The sequence below is a fragment of the Pempheris klunzingeri genome, chromosome 21, assembly GCF_042242105.1.
Source record: "Pempheris klunzingeri isolate RE-2024b chromosome 21, fPemKlu1.hap1, whole genome shotgun sequence".
Taxonomy (NCBI): domain Eukaryota; kingdom Metazoa; phylum Chordata; class Actinopteri; order Acropomatiformes; family Pempheridae; genus Pempheris; species Pempheris klunzingeri.
Window position 1 is genome coordinate 16,511,137 of NC_092032.1, and position 22,213 is coordinate 16,533,349.

Here is a 22,213-nt window from a genome sequence, read left to right on the forward strand (position 1 = left end):
TGACAGCTACTGTATTTGCTTTCTCACAAAGCAGAGGAAACTGCTGCAACATTCACATATTGTTGCTCTGTCTAATTCTCGCACTCAGCCATCCAGTGGAAGCATTTGAACCGTGCAGAAATGTAGCTTAGGTAGGCAGCTGACTGGCCAGTGACCTTATGCATCAGATTAGGTAAACTCTCATCAACAAAAGCCTTCATCAATAAAAAAAAGTGTGTATTTAAATTCATTGATTGCAACAGCTAATTCAAGAACAAACTGTGTGTTTTATGTCCTAAAGTGTTCAGTATTGAATAAATAAAAAGCACAATATGGAGGAAATAATCATATTGATAAATAGAGTTAAATGAAGCCTATAAGTGAGCCAATAAAATGTGAAGTAATGTAAAAAATCATTCTTTTATCATTCTTATTTTCATATTATCACAGTGAATCCCTGTTTCAAAATGCCCTTTCGAAGTCCGTTTTTATTTAATAATAATATTTTTCCTTGTGACATTTTTATTTCATGTCACATCTTTTTTTACAATATCACTATTAATCACAGCAGCGGTGTCACCAATCGCCATGCCTTCACTTTTTAACCAATCACATGCCCCCAGCCTCCCTGCAGGCTCAACAACTGCCAACTGGCTAATTAGCTAGCTCCTGCTGGCTAGAGAAACCACAGAGAATGACCACTGTATGTTTCATTGTCACTATATGTGACTCTATGACTGTGTGATCTCTCTGAAAAAGTCACAACACTGCTGAAGTATTTCTGATTTCACCAGTTAAACTCAAAAACCTGCTTATAGTCAACTGGCCAGGTAGGTAGCACGTGAGAAAACCAGGAGCATATAATATGAAAATAAGAATGACAAAATTACATTTTATAATAATGAGTCCTTAAGTTTTTTAAATATTTTAGTGGCTCCTTTAGTTATTTGACTATAGGATTGTAAATTTGATAATGTATGTTGTAGATTTTAGGGTTTCCAAGTGTTAATTAGCTGGAGTTGGCCTGTTCATAACCTCTAAAGCAATGTCCTCCCTATCCACTCTGTCTGTGTCCCAGGAGGGCAACTGGAGGAGAATGACTGGTAAAACCCAGACCAGCAACGTGACCAACAAGAATGACCCTCGCTCCCTCAACTCCAGAGTCTTTATCGGCAACCTCAACACAGCCATTGTCAAGAAGACTGACATAGAGGTCATCTTCGCCAAGTACGGCAAAATAGTGGGTTGCTCTGTGCACAAGGGGTACGCCTTCGTACAGTATTTGAACGAGAGGAATGCCCGAGCAGCTGTGGCGGGAGAAAACGCACGTATCATCGCCGGACAGCCTCTCGGTGAGTCTTCCTTGCTCTCTCTTTTTCTGTCTCTAGTGAGAAAAATTTGCATGGCTTGAATTGCAGATGCCATTAGGAACTCAGGAAGGGCCAGTAAGATCCAGTCTGCACGGCTCTTCGCAAAAACTTTCCCCTTGAACTATGAAATGTTTTGTTAAAGCCTGTTCTTTGCAAGAGGAATGGATTCTCTCTCGGGAATTTAAATTGCCTCGGGCATCTCGCAAACTTTAAGTTTAGAACTTCCCTCGGCTCCTAAATGTTGAAGCGTTTGCGTTTGTTGTCACGCTGTTTTGGAGAAAATCCCTGATGAATCCATGAACTGATCCAGTGAATGTAGTGAATGTAAGTACAATTTCATTTTAACATTGAACAGGCAGCAACTTGCAAAAAGTATGCCAAAGTTCTTGAGACACACTACTTTAGCAGAGCAGATACAATATGCTGTGCAAGCATCAATTTTCTACTGTGCGTGCACTTTGTTGTGTTTTTTCTTTGTGTGTGGAATTTGGCTGTGAAATGTTTCCTTATTCACATTTGTTTTGCTCAATCAGAACTATTTTTGTGTGTGAAGGGCATTGTCTTGATTCTTATCTTGTTAAAAGATCCTCACAAAGCCCAGGATTGAACTCCGAAAATAAAGCAGAGCACATTTGTTGACGCTACTGCTTTAAAACACTGGATAGTAATGCATACAGGCAAGGAACCTTTTGATTAAAGTCTTTGTAATAGATTTGGTTTTTCAACTAGGGGACCCGTGGGTCCAGAGTGTAAAGAGTGCAAAATATCACTGCGTTGTCGGTATGTTACACAGTTGAAAATATCAGCTTGACATGATCAAAGGCAGCAGTGCATGATGGCTGTTAAATGCAAAACAGGAATGGAAAATTATGTGTGTAGAATTTGTGCAGAGTTGATATTTGGCATTTAGGCTCCCCATAGCAATACACCAAGTTCAACCAGCAATGACCAGAGAGTGACGATGATAACCCCCCCCCCAAGGGGACGCTGGGGTGGAGGTGGAGGTGGAGGCACAATGGAGTGCAGCACATTTGGTGCTCCAACCAGGAAACATGGGTGCCAAGAGTGCAGATATCACTGGGTATAAAAATGTAAAGATCGGAAATACAGAGCTGATTCAAAGGTTAGTGTGTGTCCTCTGCATCGGCAGAACAAGTTATCGTCCACCTTTTCTTCCTTGACCGTATATATCAACTGAAACATCAAACCAATAATCTGCCCTGCCTGTCTTCTTGTCCCACCCTCTTCGAAAATCCATCTGGCTGCAGAGACCTAAGTGGTTTCTTTCCATTTGCTTTCCTATTGTTAAGATGAGGTTGGCTGGTTTATAAGTGCCGGTCTGTTTGGATGGGGTTTCAAGTTATCCTTCCACACTTAACATAGAAGATGATATTCTCATTGATGCCACTGAAAATATAGCAACAATGGCTAATGACACATTTTATGCAGCTTTATCTATTGGTCGATGGTGGCAAAGACAAAAATCAACAGCTAGTAATGATGAGCTCTGCGTGATTAATGGTGGCTAATGTGCTGGTGTTTTTGCTCTTTAAGTCTTTCATTAGTTTAATATTTCGCATTATGGATGTTTTAATCAGCGAATAAGCGGGAAAACACATCAGCTATTAATACCTAGTCGCAACCAGGAGCATAGCCAGGCAGAGCCAAAACCATCACTGAGCACCAGATCCATAATTATAGCGTTAGTGATTTATGTGTTAATTCTCTGCAAATCATTTGACTGTCTTCACGTGTGATTGCTTGTTTTTGGTTGAGAAAGCAAACATAATCGAAAGTATTGTCATTACTCCAGAGTTCAATTCAAACCGACCTCGCAGCGAGGCAATCCTGCCCTCGTTGTTATCACTCAATCTACGAGTCATGTGGCAGGAGTGTGACTGGGAGATCCAACTTTAATTGACAATTAAAGACACCCTCAGTCTCATCCTCCCAAGCTGATGCTTTTAATATTAACATGGCGGAGAAATGAATCAGCCACATAATGATTTGGGGTTGAGGAATGACCTGCGCAAAGGATCTATCTTCCTGTTCGAAAATGTTTCATTAAAGTGTTATTACCTGCAAGTTGATAGCACCTCAGTTCCAAAGATCTTCAGATTTTGAGGTACATATTTAGATCTTTATGTGAGCTGATATTGCTGGGTTCATGGAGGAGTTGCATTCAAATATGCTGGTGTTTCAAGCGCAATTAGTTATGCTTACTGAGATCATCCACGGCCCACATAAAAAGAGGCAGAACATGTAGCTGTGGACGCAGAGGTACATTTAAAAAGCGTCCTTTTCTGCAAGCAGTGGCGACTGGAGGTCAGTCGAATAATCACATCATGCTCCGACTGCACAGATCCATCTCAGCTGCTCAGACACACTGGTGATGACTAATCTGTGCACTCAATGATACACAAATGTCGTTGGTCAGAGCCTGCCGCCACCACAGAAGATTACTGTCACTGTGTGTGTGTGTGTGTGTGTGTGTATGACTGGAAAACAGTTGATGAAAGAATGCAAAAATTCTATAATAACACAGCTGGCAGCACCTTTTTCCCCCCACCACCGAGTGAAAAAATGGATGCTCCATTACCCTATCAAATATGAATAGGAGATTATGAGAGCACAGCAATCATTACTTAATAGCAGTGCATGCAATGCTATTCTGAATGGCGTAAGTGCTTCTATGCAAGTTACAAGCATGAAGAAACTTCTCAAAAAGCTCTCCATATAAACACAGATGTTGACTATATTCAGGCATGAAGTTGCCTCTTTCTCCTTGCTATTAGTATTTGAATATATACAGCACATTGCTTTATCGGTTAATAAAAAAGAATTCAATACACTTTACTGTGCATTATATTATAGTTTATAAGTATGTATCACCACTGTTTAAATTGGGTTTTACTGTTATCTAACTCTAAGTAGCACCTCCCTTTTGTATGTGCGTTGGATTATGGGATAAGATAAAAGGCCAAACATGTAGCTAAAATCAAGGACACTGAGACTGAGTGAGCACACCGACTTTCTTTTTTTAAAGTTCCCATATTGTCTTTCTCAGTGGTGATGAAACATTCAAACCCAGGCTGTGTTCCAGTTAATGCTGTAGGTATACAAATATGCACCGTGTTCTGTCTTGGGAGTTAAAATACAGAATATAAATACACTATACTAGACATTATACTAGACATGCAGACATCAGTCAAACAAGTATAGAGTCAGCAAAATGCTTTCATTTAGATGTAATACTGTTTGTTTGTTGCAGAGATGCTCCTGGAAATGTCTCAGTGTTATTCAAAATTAGTTTTAAACGCACTGCAGACCTACATTCTTCAGTTATTCTGCTGGATTAAATCTCTGCTTAGGTGGATGGAGCTATAGGGTGATAATAATAATAAAGGTGTAAGTTGCTCTGTCCTCAGAGTGAGAGAAAATGACAATTGCTGTGGTTCATTAAGCTGTTCTGCTTGTTATGTAGTAAAATAAAAATAAAAACTCAACTGGAATCCAGGCAGCCGTTTGAAAGTCAAACAGAACGCCTCTTCAGTTTGCATTCAGCCATGATGAGCCACGGTACACACGTTTTAACTAGTCCAGCTCAAAGTAGCACAGTGCTGCTGTTTTGGTGCACACCCAACGAAGCACAATCTTACATGCAATCACGCTCCTGGGGAGAGGTCTAATTAGCCAAAATCATTACAACCACTTGTGTGATTAGTACAATGTGCATACCGACATCTTGACATATAGCTAATTTTGTGACATTTTCTAAATTAATTAACTTCAAACTCAAATCCTGCTTAAAAAGAGTGAAATAAAATGGAAGAACTGTAATTAGGAGCAGCACCAGTCTCCCTCCATGGCTCTCTCCCTTTTGGCCTCCAAACTATAAATTTCACCATAAGAATGAAATCACTTACAATCACATAAGTATGGCTCCCATCTGAGGTCAGCTGCTCTGTTGTGGCATAAGGCATGTTAAGTACAAATCTCTCCACATCTCGCTTGTGCTCCTTTCCCTCTGGCTAAAAGCTGACCGGGGGAATTCCTCGTGACACAGTGACATGATGATTGTTGGCATGCATGAACCTCAAACGCGTCTGAGCAGCTTCCGTCTTCACCCACTGAGATCTTTCTGCTGCTATCTCTACGGCCTTGCTCTTCAGTGGACTCAGTGGGCTGCTATGGAGACAAAAAGTGACAGTTTTTTTGCCCCCAGCTGTCCCAGCATGCATTAAAACTAATCACATTACTGCTAAGTTTCCAAATCTACATGCTTATAATACACTGATAGTATATAACCCACATGCTATCTAACCGGTGCTCTGTATCTAGCTAAAATCAAACTCAGGTTGTCAGAGATTTTCTGAGGAGTTATGATTGTAAAGTCTTACAATCATGACATCAATCATCCTTGATGTATTTCCACCAAATACTGTGTGATGCATATCACTCTTGCCCTTTATGTGGTTAGATGAGAATCAGTCTTTTCTTGTTTTTCTCATCTACAGAAGTGGTTGTTTCAACTATGTCCTGATGTGGCACTGTGTGCTTTTGTGTGTCTGCCCGTAGGCAGCAGTTGTCAGTGATTGGCAGGTGATGATTGAAGCCCTGATGGAAAAGGACAATGACAGAATAACATCCCATATTTTTCTCAGAGAGGCCATGTATGAAGATACAAGTTGCTGTGGGAGCAGAGAGGGGAACGGCAGAGTGAGGTTAATGGCAGAAAGAGGGTGAACTAACAACATCTCTGGAGAGTCTGGTAGCAAGCACGCTGATGATATTCCCCCTGTTGACTCCAGCTTTGAGTAGCCTGGCTCTTCCAGGACAGATCTGCATTCCTGTCCACCTGGAAGTTTCATGGTGAAGGTCCATCCCATTACAATATTAATGACCACAGTGAAGGATAATGTGTGATGGATCACCAATCATACTGCCTCCAAATGGCATTGGCGAGAGTTAGGCACATAAATAATAAAGTGATTTAGATGCAAAATCCATCCTAAGCGGATTACAAAGGCAGTGGCACTGCAATCAATCGTCATTTTGGGCCAACATGATGCATAGCAAGGAGCACAGGACACAGAAACTAACTATACCGGGAAGAAGGGGAAGGCTGAGCAGGAACAGGTAAAAGTGAGTCCACAGGATTTGTGTTGGCAGTGTAAAGCCATGTGGTGTATTTGTTGATTTGTATATGTACTGTATTCATATTTCAAATATATGCTTTAATAATGTCGGTAACCAACTAAATACTAAGTAATGTCTTTTTGGAAAAGTGGGGGCATTCCTACTGTGGTCTTTGATGGTGTGGACGTTTCCTGTGCTCCTGTGTCTATTGCACATTTTGGTCTGCCCTGTATGAGAGCTGATAATTGTACAAGATACATGTTGAAGACTCTTCACTTCAGGACGGTGGTCTTAGATTGTGGCACTGCAGTGCACAGCATGTTTGGTTTGTTGCTTCTGCATTGGTCGTTAGCCACGTGTGGACTATGTGTTTGATTGTTTTTATTAATGTTTATGCTGAAAACCAATTTCTCTTTGGGATAAAGTTAATCAATCAATCAAAACAACCCATCAGAATAGACTGGTGAGCGAGGGTAACGCTGATGTTAAAGGCATATTGACCTCAAACTCACTTTGTAAATTCAGCATTTCCTGTTACCCTTTTCTTGCTGACCACGACCAGCTTCTCACGCTCCTCCATCTCTTTTAATTGTTTCAGTTTCTGTTTTCTAATTTGTGTATTTACTGTGCTGTAGTCCGTAGTACTACAATTCACCAGGCAATCCTCACATCATCTGACCTGCCTCAAAAATGATATTTTTCAGTGCGACGCAGATTATTACCAAGACTTTATTAGACCCTTCATGCACATTGATGTTGTGACATTATAAGTGCCTTTAAACAATAGTTAAATAATTTGAGAAGTTCCCGTCTCGCTGTCTTGCTGAGAGTTATATGAGGAGATTGATATGTATCCCTGTCATATCTATAAAGCTACAACCAGCATCTGTTTAGCTTAGTTTGGTACACAGACAGGAAACGGGAAAGCAGCAAGCGTGGCTCTGTCCAAAGATAATAAAATCCCTCAACTAGTGCATCTAGAGCTCACGAAATAACACATCATATTTTGTTTGTTTAATCCATAAAAAACAAAGTGTAAAAACAAGCTCACTTTTTCTATTGAAATGATACTATGAGAGTGGTATTGATCGTATCTTCTACCTCTCAGCAGGAAAGTGATTAACTATATTTCCTAAAATGTCAAACTATTGCTTTGAGTCCCTCACAATAAAAATTGCAGAAGCTTTTCCAAATACTCAGTGTTCTGCGTTCAGATTCAAAGGCATTCTGGAAAAAGACGGAAATACGTAACTCATATAGACAAAGATGAGGCTGTAAAGTAAAGTGCAACACTTTCTCACAAAATACGTGCAACTCCTTAAAAGCTCTGAATATCAAAGGCTTAACATTATAAGTGAATACCCAAGGGGGGATTTTCTTCTTTAATGTCTAGCCAAACCAATCCTTCTGCATCTTCTCCACCTGGCTGCTGTAATTCTCTCTATCACTAACCATTAGTATTCAGAGGCTCGCGTTCTCTTTGAAATTTGCATAGATAATTCCTACTATGTCGACAATAACTGCACAGCTCAGTAACTTAATTTTGAGAGCCAGGTTCAGAGGCATCAACAGTCATGAGTGAGCGGCCTTATGGGTGTTGCAGTATGCAACTGGATGGGCCAATTCTTCCAGATCCACTGGACTAAGCCTTGCCAAAGCTAACCCCATAAGGCCCCCTCTGTGTCTTTCATGTCCTCGTGTTTGCTTCTGAGGCTGTGAGAGTATTCAGTGTGTCTGAGCATGTGTGTGTGCGCTTACAGATGGGAAACGTTTAAGAGAAAAGAGAGAGAAAGAGATTCTAACCAGATCGTAAACAGTGATGTCGTATCACACAAACTGTAATATCAATACATAATCTCATCCTCGTTCTCTCTTTGTCTTTTTGCTCTCTAATTCCCTCTCTTTCTTCCTTTCCATATCTCTCCCTGTCCTTGTGGGTGATTAGAATGCACCCTGGTTGTCCGTCTCCTCCCTCATTAATCACGCTCTGAGGGACTGGGCCGGACGTTGAATGCACAGTTGGCCTGACCCAGCACTCAACAACTGCATCCATAACACCAGGTACAGAGCAGTGTGCAGGCTCGCCGTCATACAATAACATCAACAGTATAGACAAGCCAAGGATTTATCTGAGCTGTAATGTATTCAGAATATAAGAATGTGCTTCTATTGTGGAAACAATACAGAAGAAATTTAAAGATTGTCATTGTGCACTTAATAGGCTTTAATAAAGCCACCCAGGAAACCAGGAAAGCACATTTCCCCGGCTGCCAGGATCTCTTTTTGTCTCACTGTCTGTTTCTTTCTCTCTTTCTGTATCCCCCGCTCTCTCTTTCATGCATTCTGACAAATGCTTTAGTGGGGCATGAGCCACAGTGTGGACAAAGTGAGATGGATTACTGTGTGGATTTTGGCAGGGGAAACTGCAGCTAATTCTCTGATTAGAAACCTGGGTTCAGAAGGTAGAGAAACACTGAGCTGTGAATCAGAGTCAGAGCGCAGGGCTCAGTGGGCTCCAGAAAGCTGTCCATGTGCATGTGTGCATGTGTGTGTGTGTGGGGGGGGGTGAGGGTGTGGGTGTGTGGGGGTGTGTGGGGGTGTGTGGGTGCATATGCTCATGTCTGAAACTCAGAGAATCAGCTTGTTTTTGTTTATGTGCATGTATTGTCTGCAGGTGCCTGTGTTTTAATTGTGCCATAGTTATGGTTATACAGCATGTGATATGATCTGATTATCTGAGTGTCATTATTTATATGAGAAAGACAATTCATTCTTACAAAATTTCATTTTCCATCATCAGTTAATATAGTATAATGTACAATAATCACTGTGGTTCAGGGTGGTGTCCTGGCTGACTGGCAGGCTGCAATTTGGATTCTAATACAAAAACCAATGTGTCAAAGTGCCCTTGAGCAAAACAAAGAAATCTGCTTCCTCAGCTCAAGCAAAATGGCCAAAATAAAAAAATGTAATATCCATTCTATATCCAGTAGATCACATAATCCATACGTGTAAACAAGATTTACAACAAAGATTTATCTCTTATCTTCTCCAAATGTATTGACAGTATTATTCTAGTACAAAGGCTAACACTACACAGCAATTCAAGTTAGAAGTTCGTCTACAGTACATCTGTTTGCGTAAATTAAATAAAAACAGCAGCCAAAAGACAGAAATCTTACGCAATCTCACACAGATGAAAGGATGCTAATAAGAACAATCAAAGTATGCTTGATACAAACAGGACTGTTTGTGTTTTTGAAAGAAGAGCAAGTCTTGCATCATATCTAACATTGACAACCCAACTGCAAGAATCCATTTTTGAAAAGGATTTTTGAAAACACAAACGTACTTAAACCTCAATGTTTGGTTTAAAAAAAACATGCTTTTGAAGTGATGACATGTTTTATGGGTCTGATACAGGAAATGACACATTACTTGTTTTCAATAGATTTTCATACTGTTGACTTTGTATAAGATTGGCATTTACAGTACTCAGAACACAGCACCATTGTCTAAGATAAAGCTGTTTTGATTTCACTTGTTTCATTTGAGAATGACTTTCTCTGTTTGTGAATGACGTGCATAGTCAATATGAATTATAAAATCTGAAATGTTTCTTTAGTTTGTTATGATGAAATGCATTTTGGTAATTTTTGCGAGCCCTGTTTGTAGCAAAGAGAATAATTATCACACCAGTGCATTCCTACATATTGGGGGAAATGGAAAAAATGGCATTATTAAAATTTTTTCACATATTCAGCAGTGGTTTCTGTGAGGAAAGTAACACCAATTAAAAAAACACGAGTGAACACATAAATTTTTGAGAAACACTGCAATGCAGCTAATTAATCTTTAAGGTAGTAAAATGACTCATATCTGTCAGAGGTAACTTTCCCTACCATTGCTCATGACAGGATCTAAAATATAACAATGATGGTGCCACGAGTCAGTAAGTAGAGCACACATCCATCTTCACTCCTGTCTTCATATCTTCCAACTGACTATCCAGCCACCTCAGAGTCTGTAGCTACATTTTTTTCTCTTTAGCTGATCTCTATAGCGTCTGCCCCTTCTTTTATTGCAGTTAGTAAATAAACTGATGGAAGCCCAGTCTAAGATGAACAGGTGGGACAGGGTGGTATCGAGCTAACAGGATTAGCTTGAAGCCTCACAAGCATCCTGGCTAAGATGTGTTCATTAATATTACATCCATCTACAGAGCGAGTGGAAGAGAGAAAGAGAGTGAGAGAGAAAGATGGACAGCAAGTGGCTTTGGAAAAGAAAATCGAGTCGGATAATTGTTCCTTTTTACACTGAGAGCTTAGATTCACATTTAAGGCATCCTGATGCAGACAGGATGGATTTGCATGAATGGATCATTGGTTAGAATTTGAAATCTGATCTTTCTTGTATTGCAAAAAACTGTACTCTACATATGCATGTTGGCCAAGGAATCAGCAGGATAAGTCGGGGGGCCCTGCAGCAAAGACAGCAAAGTATTCATAGAACCAGATAAAGTATGTCATTTTAACCCTTCTGCATTGTATTTAATTATTGCACTGCATTGTATGAAGTAATTATTATCTATACATCAAGATAATAATTGTGCAGGAGGAATAAGTAACCATGCAAAGTGCAAAATAAATTCTGCACCTTTTGAGCTTTTTAAAATACTGTAAAACACTTGCTTGCCTCTCACCCTATGATAGAGGACTGTCAGAAGCTAGCATAACATTAGCAACAACATGCACCATTTCTCTGTAGATATGTAGGGTTGCCAGGTCAAACAATCAGTCAATCCAGCAAACGATAAATACGTTTTTGGGAGCTGAGGGGGCCCAAGCAGCCGCCTCCTTGGATTATAAGTAGGGCCGGCTCGGACGTTGGCACACTGTCTGTTATGATTAGACAACATATTTGGAATAAGCACATTAGCTAAAGAGGCTTGTCTTCACTCTGACTTATCTGTAAGAGTCCCAGCAACGTGTATCAAGAGTAATGAGCCTTTTTTGTAGGATTAGTGTTCTTACAGATGCTCTACTTGTGCACGCTGAGAGATAATACTTCAATAAGAACAGTGTGAGTTTGTTCCAGGTGTGCAGTCCGACTCCGACAGAGACCACTGCAGTGCAACCTTTCTACTGAGCCTCAGCTAAACAGACAGACCATCATAACAGACCTGACACAGACCCCTGGAATGGAAAATCTGCCCTTTAACACTCCAAAATAATTGATCCAGTCAGTCATGTCTGTCTCTTAATTCACGCCGTAATTGTCGATACGCACCTCAGGCTGAACGACAAAAGAGAAATCCAGGCGATAAAAGGTGACGCATTGTGTGAGTAATGGTTTGTGACTTGTGATTACACATGCAGTGATAATTACTGCGACCCCGGAGGGTTTCTGTGGACCCGTGCTCACAGGGCTCTGCAGTGTAACCCCTCTGACTCCCCCTGCTTAGTGTGCGAATTAAGTATCACTGTGACAGACTCACTGGGGAGTTCTCCCCCTGAATGAAGATGGACAGTATAAACAAAATAACATTAAAAACAGCCCATAACCTCGCCCGGAGCAATCTCTTGCTCTCTCATGTGTTTACGTTTTCCTCTCACATTTCCTTATTTGACTCCACATTTATTCTCCCTCCGTCTCCTCACTCTCTCACGCTAGTTTGCTTCCACCCATCCTCATTCCTTCATCCTCTTACTCACAAGGCCTCCTCGCCAATTATGCTGCAAAGCTGAGGGCTTGTGAATCATTGCATCTAGTTGTTAGCGTGGAGTACTGACTCACAGTTAAAGGAGGGGAACAAGCCGTAGGCCCCAATGTCCGGTAAAGGTCATGCCCAGCATGATGGCGGTTAACTACCTCAAGTTTATTGCAGTCAACACTTTGCATTAGCTGCAGCCAGGAGTAACCTCAAGACACAGTTTACAGTCAGGCCATAACCATCCCAAGGTACTCGGAGCACTGTTTAGAGCACTGGTGCATGACAAAAGTGGCCACTTGGCCTTCTTAGACCTTAAGCCTGTGCTATTTTGGGGAGTGGAGGAGCAGTTAGAGGGATTATTCCACTTGGAGGGCAAAGATTTGTTCCTGACAAAAGATCCACGTGCAAGCATATGTCAAAGTGAATATACAGCAATTAAGCAAAACATCTGGTGCCTAGTCCTGATTTGCAGCACTTTTTTGCACAATCTCACTTATGTTGAAGCTTAAAACTCTTTTCTCAAGCTCAACTTAATCTCCCTTTATCTGTGTCTCCCGCTTTGTGACTGCTATAGATTTAATTAAGGAAATCAGTAAGGGATAATGACTTCTACCTGGACTGACCTCTTTATAAAAAGTGTCGAATATTTTGCATATTGAGTGAAGATTTGATTAAAACACTGAGCTGCCTGCTCACTTGGTGAAAATTTCACTTTGGATAAGAGTTAAGTTGTTAGAGCCCAAGAGACACTCAATAAAAAGGTGCACACTGTACTGAGCTGACAGGATGACCAAACGTCTATTGCAGCTGTTGAGGGAGAGGAAGCATAACACACAGCTGTCTGCTCGGTGTCTCCGAGGAAAAATTGACAAACGCGAGCCTTACGCACACAGGGAGGGGTTGTCTTCAATAGATAGCAGCTGGTTTGAAGTGCATTTCTGACCTTGGCAACTCCTTGTGGCTTGTTTTAACATCCTTATCAGCCTGTAGCCTTGGTGGAGAAGTAAGAAATACTAAACAACTTCCACAACTAGTGATCATATGAGAGGAGGAACATGTTTTGGTAAATACAAGCAGCCTCACACAGACTATTCACATGAGATGGTTGAATTTAAATAGAATACATGAAAGATGGACAAAGAACAACTCAAAGCAGGATTCTTGTGTACTAGTTTATGCTACATGATGTAAAATCAGTACCAAGGTCTTCAACATTTTCAGAGTACGCAAACATACCTAAGTGGGCCTGTGCAGCTGATGAGTTCTGGGACTCAGAGTGCTTGAGCTGTAAAGTGTGTCACCGTTTTCTCCGTAGCCTACCTGTGTGACAGAATTATTAATGAGCTGTGTCTGTATTTATGCACCTCATCTAACAGGGGAAGATGGGCTGCCTTCATTACTTTGAGATGTGGGAGCCGTCCTGTCAAATGAAATTTGAGCCTCGGCCAAGACGAGCGCTTGTTATAACAAAAGGGGAAATTCATCAAGTGATAATTTGGTTTGAAATGATGGGTCAAGACAGTCTCCTCTCCTCATACATGGAGTAAATGAAGATCATGGAATCAGGAGGGTGTGTATGTGTGTGTGTGTGTGTGTGTAAACAGGCACCTTTTCAGTCTGTGGTCACTGAGCACCACACTGTGGTGTGCAGCAGTTATTACCACTTGTGACTGTTGCAACCAGCACACCAAGTTCATGGACAGTTTCTGTGTGTCAGCGTTTCCTCCTAAAATATCATTTTATTGAATGAATTTCTGTTTAATTGGTTTCAGTTGCTAAATGGCCTTTTTGTCAGCTGTTAAGAGGAAAATGTCTTTATGTACTCAAGTGTGACTTTCTAAAATCTGTGAATGAGTCTGGATTTGGGTGTAATTGGATTTGACACACTTTTTACTGAGAGGTCTGGAGGCAGAGGCTTATGACTGCCAACATGCACAAATAACATTGCATTGTACAATATAATGTACAGGTGGATTATAATCAATTAAAATATCTTAAAGAGGTTAATTTACTCTTGCAGATGTATTCTGGCATTTGCAAAAGCTGATCACATTGAATGCACATGAAGAATAAACTGGAAATAGAATGTAATGTCTGTGGAGGGACGTACCATGTGAATGTAATGTGCATACTGTCAACAGTTCGGACTGAATGAGGAGAAAAGTAACTATTTAGTGAAAACTAGAAAGAAAGCTGAGTTAAGTGCAGGATGGTTACCGCTGTGTGACGGTGGATGCGGCCATCACAGGACCAGTTTAAGTGGCAACAGTTTTGCAGCGATTCTTTAAAAGGCTGCTTGAGGATTAACATGTTTTTAGGCTTAAGGTTACAATTAGGCTTTTATTTAGAGTGAGGCAAGAAAAAACACGTTCTTTGACTTAAAAATGAAATGTTGAATATGCAAGTGGTTCAACTCCCCGTTGATCAACTCAACACACTGTTTGTGTTTCTGTTCGGCTAATACAGCCTTGCTTGGACTGGCAGGACCAATAGCTGTGGCTAACATTAGCTCACTTCTGATAGAAATTGCTGTATAAGTGATATTACTGAGTCAGTTTCCTGACTTAATAACTTTTCTCCACATATCCTCCTGTCATATCAACCGACCATATGTAATTGGGATTACGTATTACAAAAAATAACTGCAATCAGCCCAGATTACTTTTAGGATTACATCTTTAGAATATGGCTGTGAAAAGTCTACATGTCATTTCCTTTTTAAGGGTAATTTGAACTCACTAACTGTAAATGCTGAATATGCTAAATGCAGTTTATTTGCATTGAAAGTTATTTCGAGATTTAAAAAAAACGAGAATATTTGTGGAACTCTTATTTTTGATGATTTTAGCATAAAGTATTTTAATCTTTTTATTCTAAATATTTGCAATGTTTGATTTGAAGTAATCAGAAAGTATTCAGATTACATTACATCTTTGTCATGTAATTTGTATTTGATAACTGATTAGCTCTGAGAGTAATCTGGTCCAGCCCTGGACACTGTTATACAATATTTTAGTACTGCTAATATACATTTTCAGTTACACTCATTACCAACCACGATCTTTTGCATGTTTTGACCAAACTAAAAGGAGAGAAAATCTCTCAAACTCAGCCACCAGTAGAACTGTGTTTCTACTGAGCAGTTTCTACCTGGAAATGTTCTGAAATCTGAAAACTGATAAATAGATGAATCACACTAGAGACGCCAAGTGTCAAAGACATTTTCAAAGGGGACATCTCAGGAATGATTTTGTACAATATTGACCCCTTGAGGGTCATATCAGTTGTAGATTGCTGTAGGAGGTAACAGAAATGCAGAACTGATTATTTCCCCAGACAGAACATTAGTTAACCATGTAGAAAAACAGCCCGTAAGTTTGATTTTCCAATATCAGTTCCAACATCATTGGAATTCTTGTTTCACTTAGCTTTTACATGTCGTTGCTGTATACATCATATGAGTCGTGGGTATGTTGGTGGCTTATGAGCCTCCAGTGACACAGAAATATGAACCTACATATACATGAATTATTCATATAAAAATGAGTTTGGTTTGATGCAAACCTTTTCACCAAGTTTGTGATGGGAAAAAATGTGAGAAAAAGTGTTTCCTCATCTTAAATCTTGTGTCCGTGCACCAAGAAGTTTAGAAAAAGTGACATTTTTTGTTAGATTTAGTAAAACTGTCATCTGTTATGTCAATATACAGTATGGAAACACTGGGATAATTCTAGACGTCAGGATTTGAGAGCATATGGTTAACAATGTGTTCACATTCAGTCCTCTGGATAGTTACAGATGTAGAGCATTTCTTATGACGCGTGTCCATCTTTAACCTTCCAGTCAGAGCATTACTTCTGATGTGTATTTTGTCTTATGACTTGAAACCCAAAGCTGACAATCAGCCATTTGTCATCCGTGGTGCATTAATCACATTATTCTTTTACCACTGCAATCACAGCCTGGTTAATCTCAGATTCAGTAGGTAGAATCAAAACCAAAGGAAAATCCATCTGCTTTGCCTCCTCTTTCCTCCCCCTTCGGTCGAAATCATTCTACACCATGGGCAATGGCTCAGTCATTTGTGGCACCATTACATCCTGGAGACGTTATTGTCTATGTATCAGGTTTTTCTAAGCCCGGCCTTCCTGTGCGGTTTGTATTATCTCTGGGTGAACGGCCGTGTCTCTGATAGTGTCTGAGCTGAATTAGATTTGGCAGCCTTTAATGCCTGTATGAATAGCGATTGCGACTAGTTCAACATTTGAATACTTCTTAATGTGATTCTTTGCACTCTGCTGACCCTGACAGATGGAGAGAGAGAGCGAGCGCAGAAAGGGAGGTGAAATGGAGGGAGGAGGGAGGGAAAGGAAGTAAACAGGAGAGAGGGATAATACAGATTAGGGCCTAAACAAAAACAAAATGAGGTTTTAAATGAGAGGAAGTAGGTTGGATGAATATAATTCACGTGTAGTGTGAAAATGAAATGATGAATGATTAAATGAACGTATGTTAGATGATGGATGAAAATAATATTTTTTTTCGACTTAGCCTTTAGAACATAATCCCTTCATTTAGTGAAAAGCAGAATTAAAATAGTGTTTACGTGTGTATTTGCTAACATTTGTTTACTTCTTGAGGATTTGTGGATTTAAGAGACATGATCACATCCACCCCCCAAATAGGACGAGCTCTGCTGCAGCTGCCAGTCTCTGAACACGTATACTTTGACAAAAATAGATAGCTGTCATTAAAATCAAATCCAGCAGAATGTCACTACAGATGTTATCACCCAAACAGACATTTGGAGACAAACTGGATTCATTGGACAGATTTTTTCGCTCTATTTTTGAGACATTGATCAGTCAATTGTGGGACTCACTGGTTACCACTGTCATCTCAGCGTGAGAATTATCTTGGGCTTTTGTTGTTGGTTCAAATAATTGAATTTGCATCTTTTCACCATGTTCACTTGATCTTCTGTCAGTTATTCCAGTTTTGGACTCAAACCTACCTTCAGCTTTGTCTTTGGTAGTTTTTTTGTTTTCTGTCTGTATTTTATGTTCTGCAGTGGATTGGCAGCTGAGCGGTTCTCTGTCTTTGGCCCAAGGCATGTTGGGATAGACTTCAGCCCCTGTATGCTCTTGAACAGAGTGGGAAATGTATATATGTGGACAAATGATCAGCGCTTGTATGGGTCCAATAAAGACAGCAAGGCAATTTTGGAATAAAGCTGAATCCACCCTAAAAGTTCTGATGTCATTATATGCAAACACACACAATTATCTATTTAAACTGAAGCAGACAGTCCTTTGCTGAAGTAGAAGTACCAACACCATGAAGATGTGTGAAAGCATACCTACGTGATGAATGATGAATGATGAATTTAAAGAATGGCAGAAAATCCTCACAATCAATGTTTAACTGATAACAAAACATCATAATTTTGTAAGCTCCGTGTACTTTGTGAGTAAAAGTATTATTTTGCAAGGTAAGCAGTAGCTAAAGCTGTAAAATAACTGTAGTGGAGTAAAAAAAGTACAATATCTCCCTCTGACATGTGAAGAAGACAAGAAAAGAAAGTACAAGTGCCTCCAATGTGTGCATAAGTGCAATACTTGAGTACTTAGATGTACATAGTTAGATTCCCACAGGCCCCCAGCCTCCTGCCCCCCATGACTCTGAACAAGCAGGAGGGGAAATGAAGGAATGGATGAACTACTTTACTTTTGAGCTGAACCCCTGTCACTGATTCCACTGTATCCAAAGGAGGTTTATTAGATGAATAGGAAAATGCACCCATGCATATGAAATCATCAAAGCTGCTTTCATACCACATGTTTCTGTGACCTCTATGTTACCATCATTACAATCTGCCTTTTTGATTTTCTGCTTACAAAGAAAATCCAGAGAAATAACATGAGAAGAGAGAGTTTTAGAGGAAGCTGTTGATGTTCCTTTAAGCGTCTCTGCTGGGAGCAGCCATCGGTGTCGTGCTGCCTGTTCTCCACTAGAGGGAGCTATTTTCCTTCCCAGCTCTGGGTTGCAATAAACACTTGAACTAGAGGGACGCTCCTGTTGAAAACCTGTTGCGAAGTCTCCTGCAGTTTTTGCTTTCAGGAGGAGGTTTTCAGCAACTGGTAGCAATGTGTGTAGAGGCTAGGATGCCTGTTTTTCCTTAATAACGTTGTTTTTTTGCACCTACTCACTTTGTCCTAAGGGATTGTTGTTCTTGCTCCCAGTATAAGGGTCTCTTTGAGCGCAGTGGCCCTTTGAGTAAATCAGGGTGATCTGCATGCATACACTTGGAAAACAGGCATGAAATATATATGGATAACACTGCTAACAAGGCAATAATGCAGCCCTGGTTTACAAACAGGTGCATCATAGATTATTTAGGCAGAGCTTTCACTATGAATGCAGAGAATTTATATGAACAAAATGAGTGTTTGCTTTCTCTTCTCTGTGTTTTTTAATTTGTAGACACCTTGAGCTTGACACCGGTCTGCCAAATTGGACAGAATCTACGCAAATGAGTCGTTCAGGCTTTTGTAAGCATGATGTTAGCAAAGAGAGATGATGTGCTGTCACAGACTGCTAAGCAGTTGCGGCAGTTGACACTCTAGATACATTTGCAATTACTCAGTGCCAAAAGCAGCGCCTGTCTAATGAGCTAAGAGAGGCTGCAAGTCACAGGCCAATGAGATAAGATGGCTTGAGCAGATTTATATCCATCATGTAGAAAATCTTCCCCGTGGGCATCCACAGCATCTCTCCATCTTGGCTATAAATGAGGGTCATTTGTTAACAGAGAGTGTGTTTCAAATGCCATCAGGGAATGCAGAGCACTTTAAATTAGGTTGATGCATCTTCTTGGAAGCCATTCGTATCTTAAAAATGTCTAGTGCGTTAAAGACTTTATGAGGGTCCTAGAAACATGGTATACTCCTCCTAAGGAAATCATTACATCCGAGAAATAACACACATCCCATCATTTCTTTTCAGTTTTCCCCCATACACTAAGGATTCAGCTGTTATATGAAATCAGTTTAACTGGATTTAACCCTGCGCTCGCTGTTGCACTATAACACGGGAACAGTAGGAGCTTAAGAGAGGCTGTAATATATTACTAGCAGTGATGGATATTGTGGAAATTCACTGTGGTCCTTTAGGAAGAAATGTATATTAGGTTTTTAGCTTCTCTTCAAGCTTGTGAATACAACACTGACATATTTTTAGCTTTTTAGTTCATACAGCAAACTCTTTTCTGGCCACCAGGTGAATGTAAGTCCCAATATTCACCCTCCTTTTAACTCTGTTTTTGGTCTCCATATAGCTCTTTAGCTGCTCAATGCTGCCCCATTTTCAGCAGCTAGTCATTAACTTTGTTTGTCTGCCATTTAGTGATAGGTAGGTAGTACAGAGTGCCCATCGCTAAGCGGCTGCCTGTTGCAGCCAGAAATGACTGAGAGACTGAGGATGAACCAAAACATGTGTTGCAGATCAGAAAACCACAACAATGAGCTGAAAGACACTAAAAAAAGCTCTGTATAGCTGAGAGGAACTGCAAAATGGGGTCATAATTCCCATCACTATGAGCAACACCTTTTACATTATACATAGTCATTTAATAAATTCATACAAAACTGTTATCACCAAAGGTTTGCTCAAGCTAGTGTGTCTGAAAGCATCTGCCTTGCTGAGGTGGTGCAGTGACTGAAAAGGTTCAGATTTGATCCTGAAGTGATCTCACTTTTCAGGAAATTCACTTATATATCTCAATACATCTCAAGTGTTTCTACTAACTGCAAGGCTGCTGAACTCTGCTTTATAAAGCAGAGTTTAACTTTTTAAAAAACGACAGATTTCTTCACAAGAAAATGTAAAAATTTCAATCAAGGAGTCTGGCTTTGCTCAGAGATTTATTCTGTCTGATGCTCATTAAAAAAGACCTTGAGTCAATCGGGAATATTAAATAGAAATGGTCTTGTGCAAAGCAGTTCTTTCATCTCAGAAAATCAGAAAATGACGCATAAATAGTATTAATAATGAGGAATTCAGGTTTTTTTTCATTCTCAGCCATGTTAATTACATGTTTCCTATTGTAGACTTGGCTGTTGCATTAATCCATCATGGACAGCAGATGTCCCTATTATACTTTTAAATACAGATTTTCCTGGTTGCCGATGATTGTTATATGTTTATACCTTTTTCTTTTTTGCTTATCTAAAGAAATTCTGTTTTAAATGTGAAGAAAAACAATTTCACAGTGTCAAAAATCCATTTTTACAACAAATGACATGAACAGCGCATGAACCAGATATACAGTATTTGATTTTCACAATTCACTTTGAGGAGTTTTATCTTTTTGTAAGTTTCAAAGTAAAAAAACAAAAAAAAAACAAAGACCATTTGTCATTGTGGACTACGTGAGAGCAGCAGCAGTTTCAGAGGAGAGCAATATTGATTGAATTCCTGCTACTTTCATGCAGTTGGCTTTCAGAGTTGTTTCCACTGCACAATTCATCTTGGGCCCAAAAAAGAAAAGGTGTTGTTATTCAGCCCATACAACAATAATGTAATAGCGGAATGAATCTCTCAAAATCAACATCCAGGCCGCTTCCATATCCTTGTCTCCTTAGCAACACAATCCCCTTTGCAAGTAAGATGAGATGCACCTTTTTTTTTTCAAGTGTGCCCAGAGGTTTTGGAGGGAGTTGAATATTATTTCTGTGCCAATGTCACTGTATGAGTGCGGAGTGAGATAATAATCCGAGTGCTGGATGCCACCTCCTTCTTGCTTCACCTGCAGAAGGGATCTATCACTGCTTTGCAGAGTGAACGAGACAGAAACAGTATCGCCTTGAAGGTCACAGACAGTATTTGATTTCAGGGTTTGGTCCTATTTCAAATGTTGGATTGAGAGAAAATCTAACGTAAAGGGTGTGCTCTATGAATGAATGTGGACGAAATTATACTCAGCAGAACGTCTGAGTAAGCGTGAAGCATTTTTGAAGAACAATAAGTGGCAAAAATGCTGTTGGATGACATAGTGCCAGCTCCTTCAGCATATCTAGCCATGCTAGCAATATGTAGGGCACACTGTCCACCATTTTAGTCAAACCCCTAATAGATGAAGATGCCACTATTAATCTAGGGTGCACCCCATCTCTCCCCCAGTGTAAACTGGGATAGGCTCAAATCCCCACGCGACCCCTTAAGCAGTATAGACAATGGATGGATGGATGGATTATTGTCCTCAGAGGATGAATCTTAATGACATTGTTCTCATTATCCTGTAGTGCCACCATGAGGTCGACATTGTTTGATTTTACGGACTATTTGGTGGACATGAAAGTCACTCCATGGAGTCGTGTCTGTCATGATGAGTAATAATAACTTGATAACTGATGATGCTCTGACTTTTGTGCCATCATCAGGTCCAGATTGACGTTTGTCAAATACTTTTTGACCAAATACCTACAAAACTAAACTTTAGTTTGTGTCTAGTGCTAATTAGCAAATGTTAGCATGCTCAGATACTAATTTAAGATGGCCAACACAGTAAACATTAGCATGTGAGCATATTTAGCATTTTCTCCAATTTATATATACTGTACCTATGATGACATCTATATTCTTAAAATCATATTAATTAATATTCAATTTCTTTAAAAACAAACAAAACACAATATTGGACTATTAAACTATAGATTAGCAAATAATCACTAATAGAACTTAATGTTTGAGGAAAACATAATTGTACAGCCTAAATATAAAATATTACCACATTAAATGAATCAGGTCAAAAAGAGAGGAAGACTTCCGGACGTCTCCAGTGAACAGAGGGGTGTCTGATGAACTGAGAGTCAACGTGATTGCAATGAATTTGAGTATCCTTCAATTGTTTCGTAAAGCCATGCCTGTTTCTTTTCCACATCTATTACAATTTGCATCTTAATTTTGTTTATTTGAGATCAGCACTTTGTGTGTGTGTGTGTGATCCAGATGC

The 22,213-nt window shown here is 39.9% G+C and overlaps 1 protein-coding gene across 1 annotated transcript in view; it reads left to right on the plus strand.

Annotated features, from left to right (window-relative positions):
* Positions 1-1,075: 1,075 nt before the first annotated feature.
* LOC139220988 (RNA-binding Raly-like protein) overlaps positions 1,076-22,213 on the plus strand; it is a 47,708-nt gene continuing 26,570 nt past the window's right edge. Inside the window, exon 1 of the mRNA XM_070852882.1 lies at positions 1,076-1,331. Within this exon, the coding sequence (XP_070708983.1) occupies positions 1,076-1,331 (256 nt within the window). The remainder of the gene's footprint in view (positions 1,332-22,213) is intronic.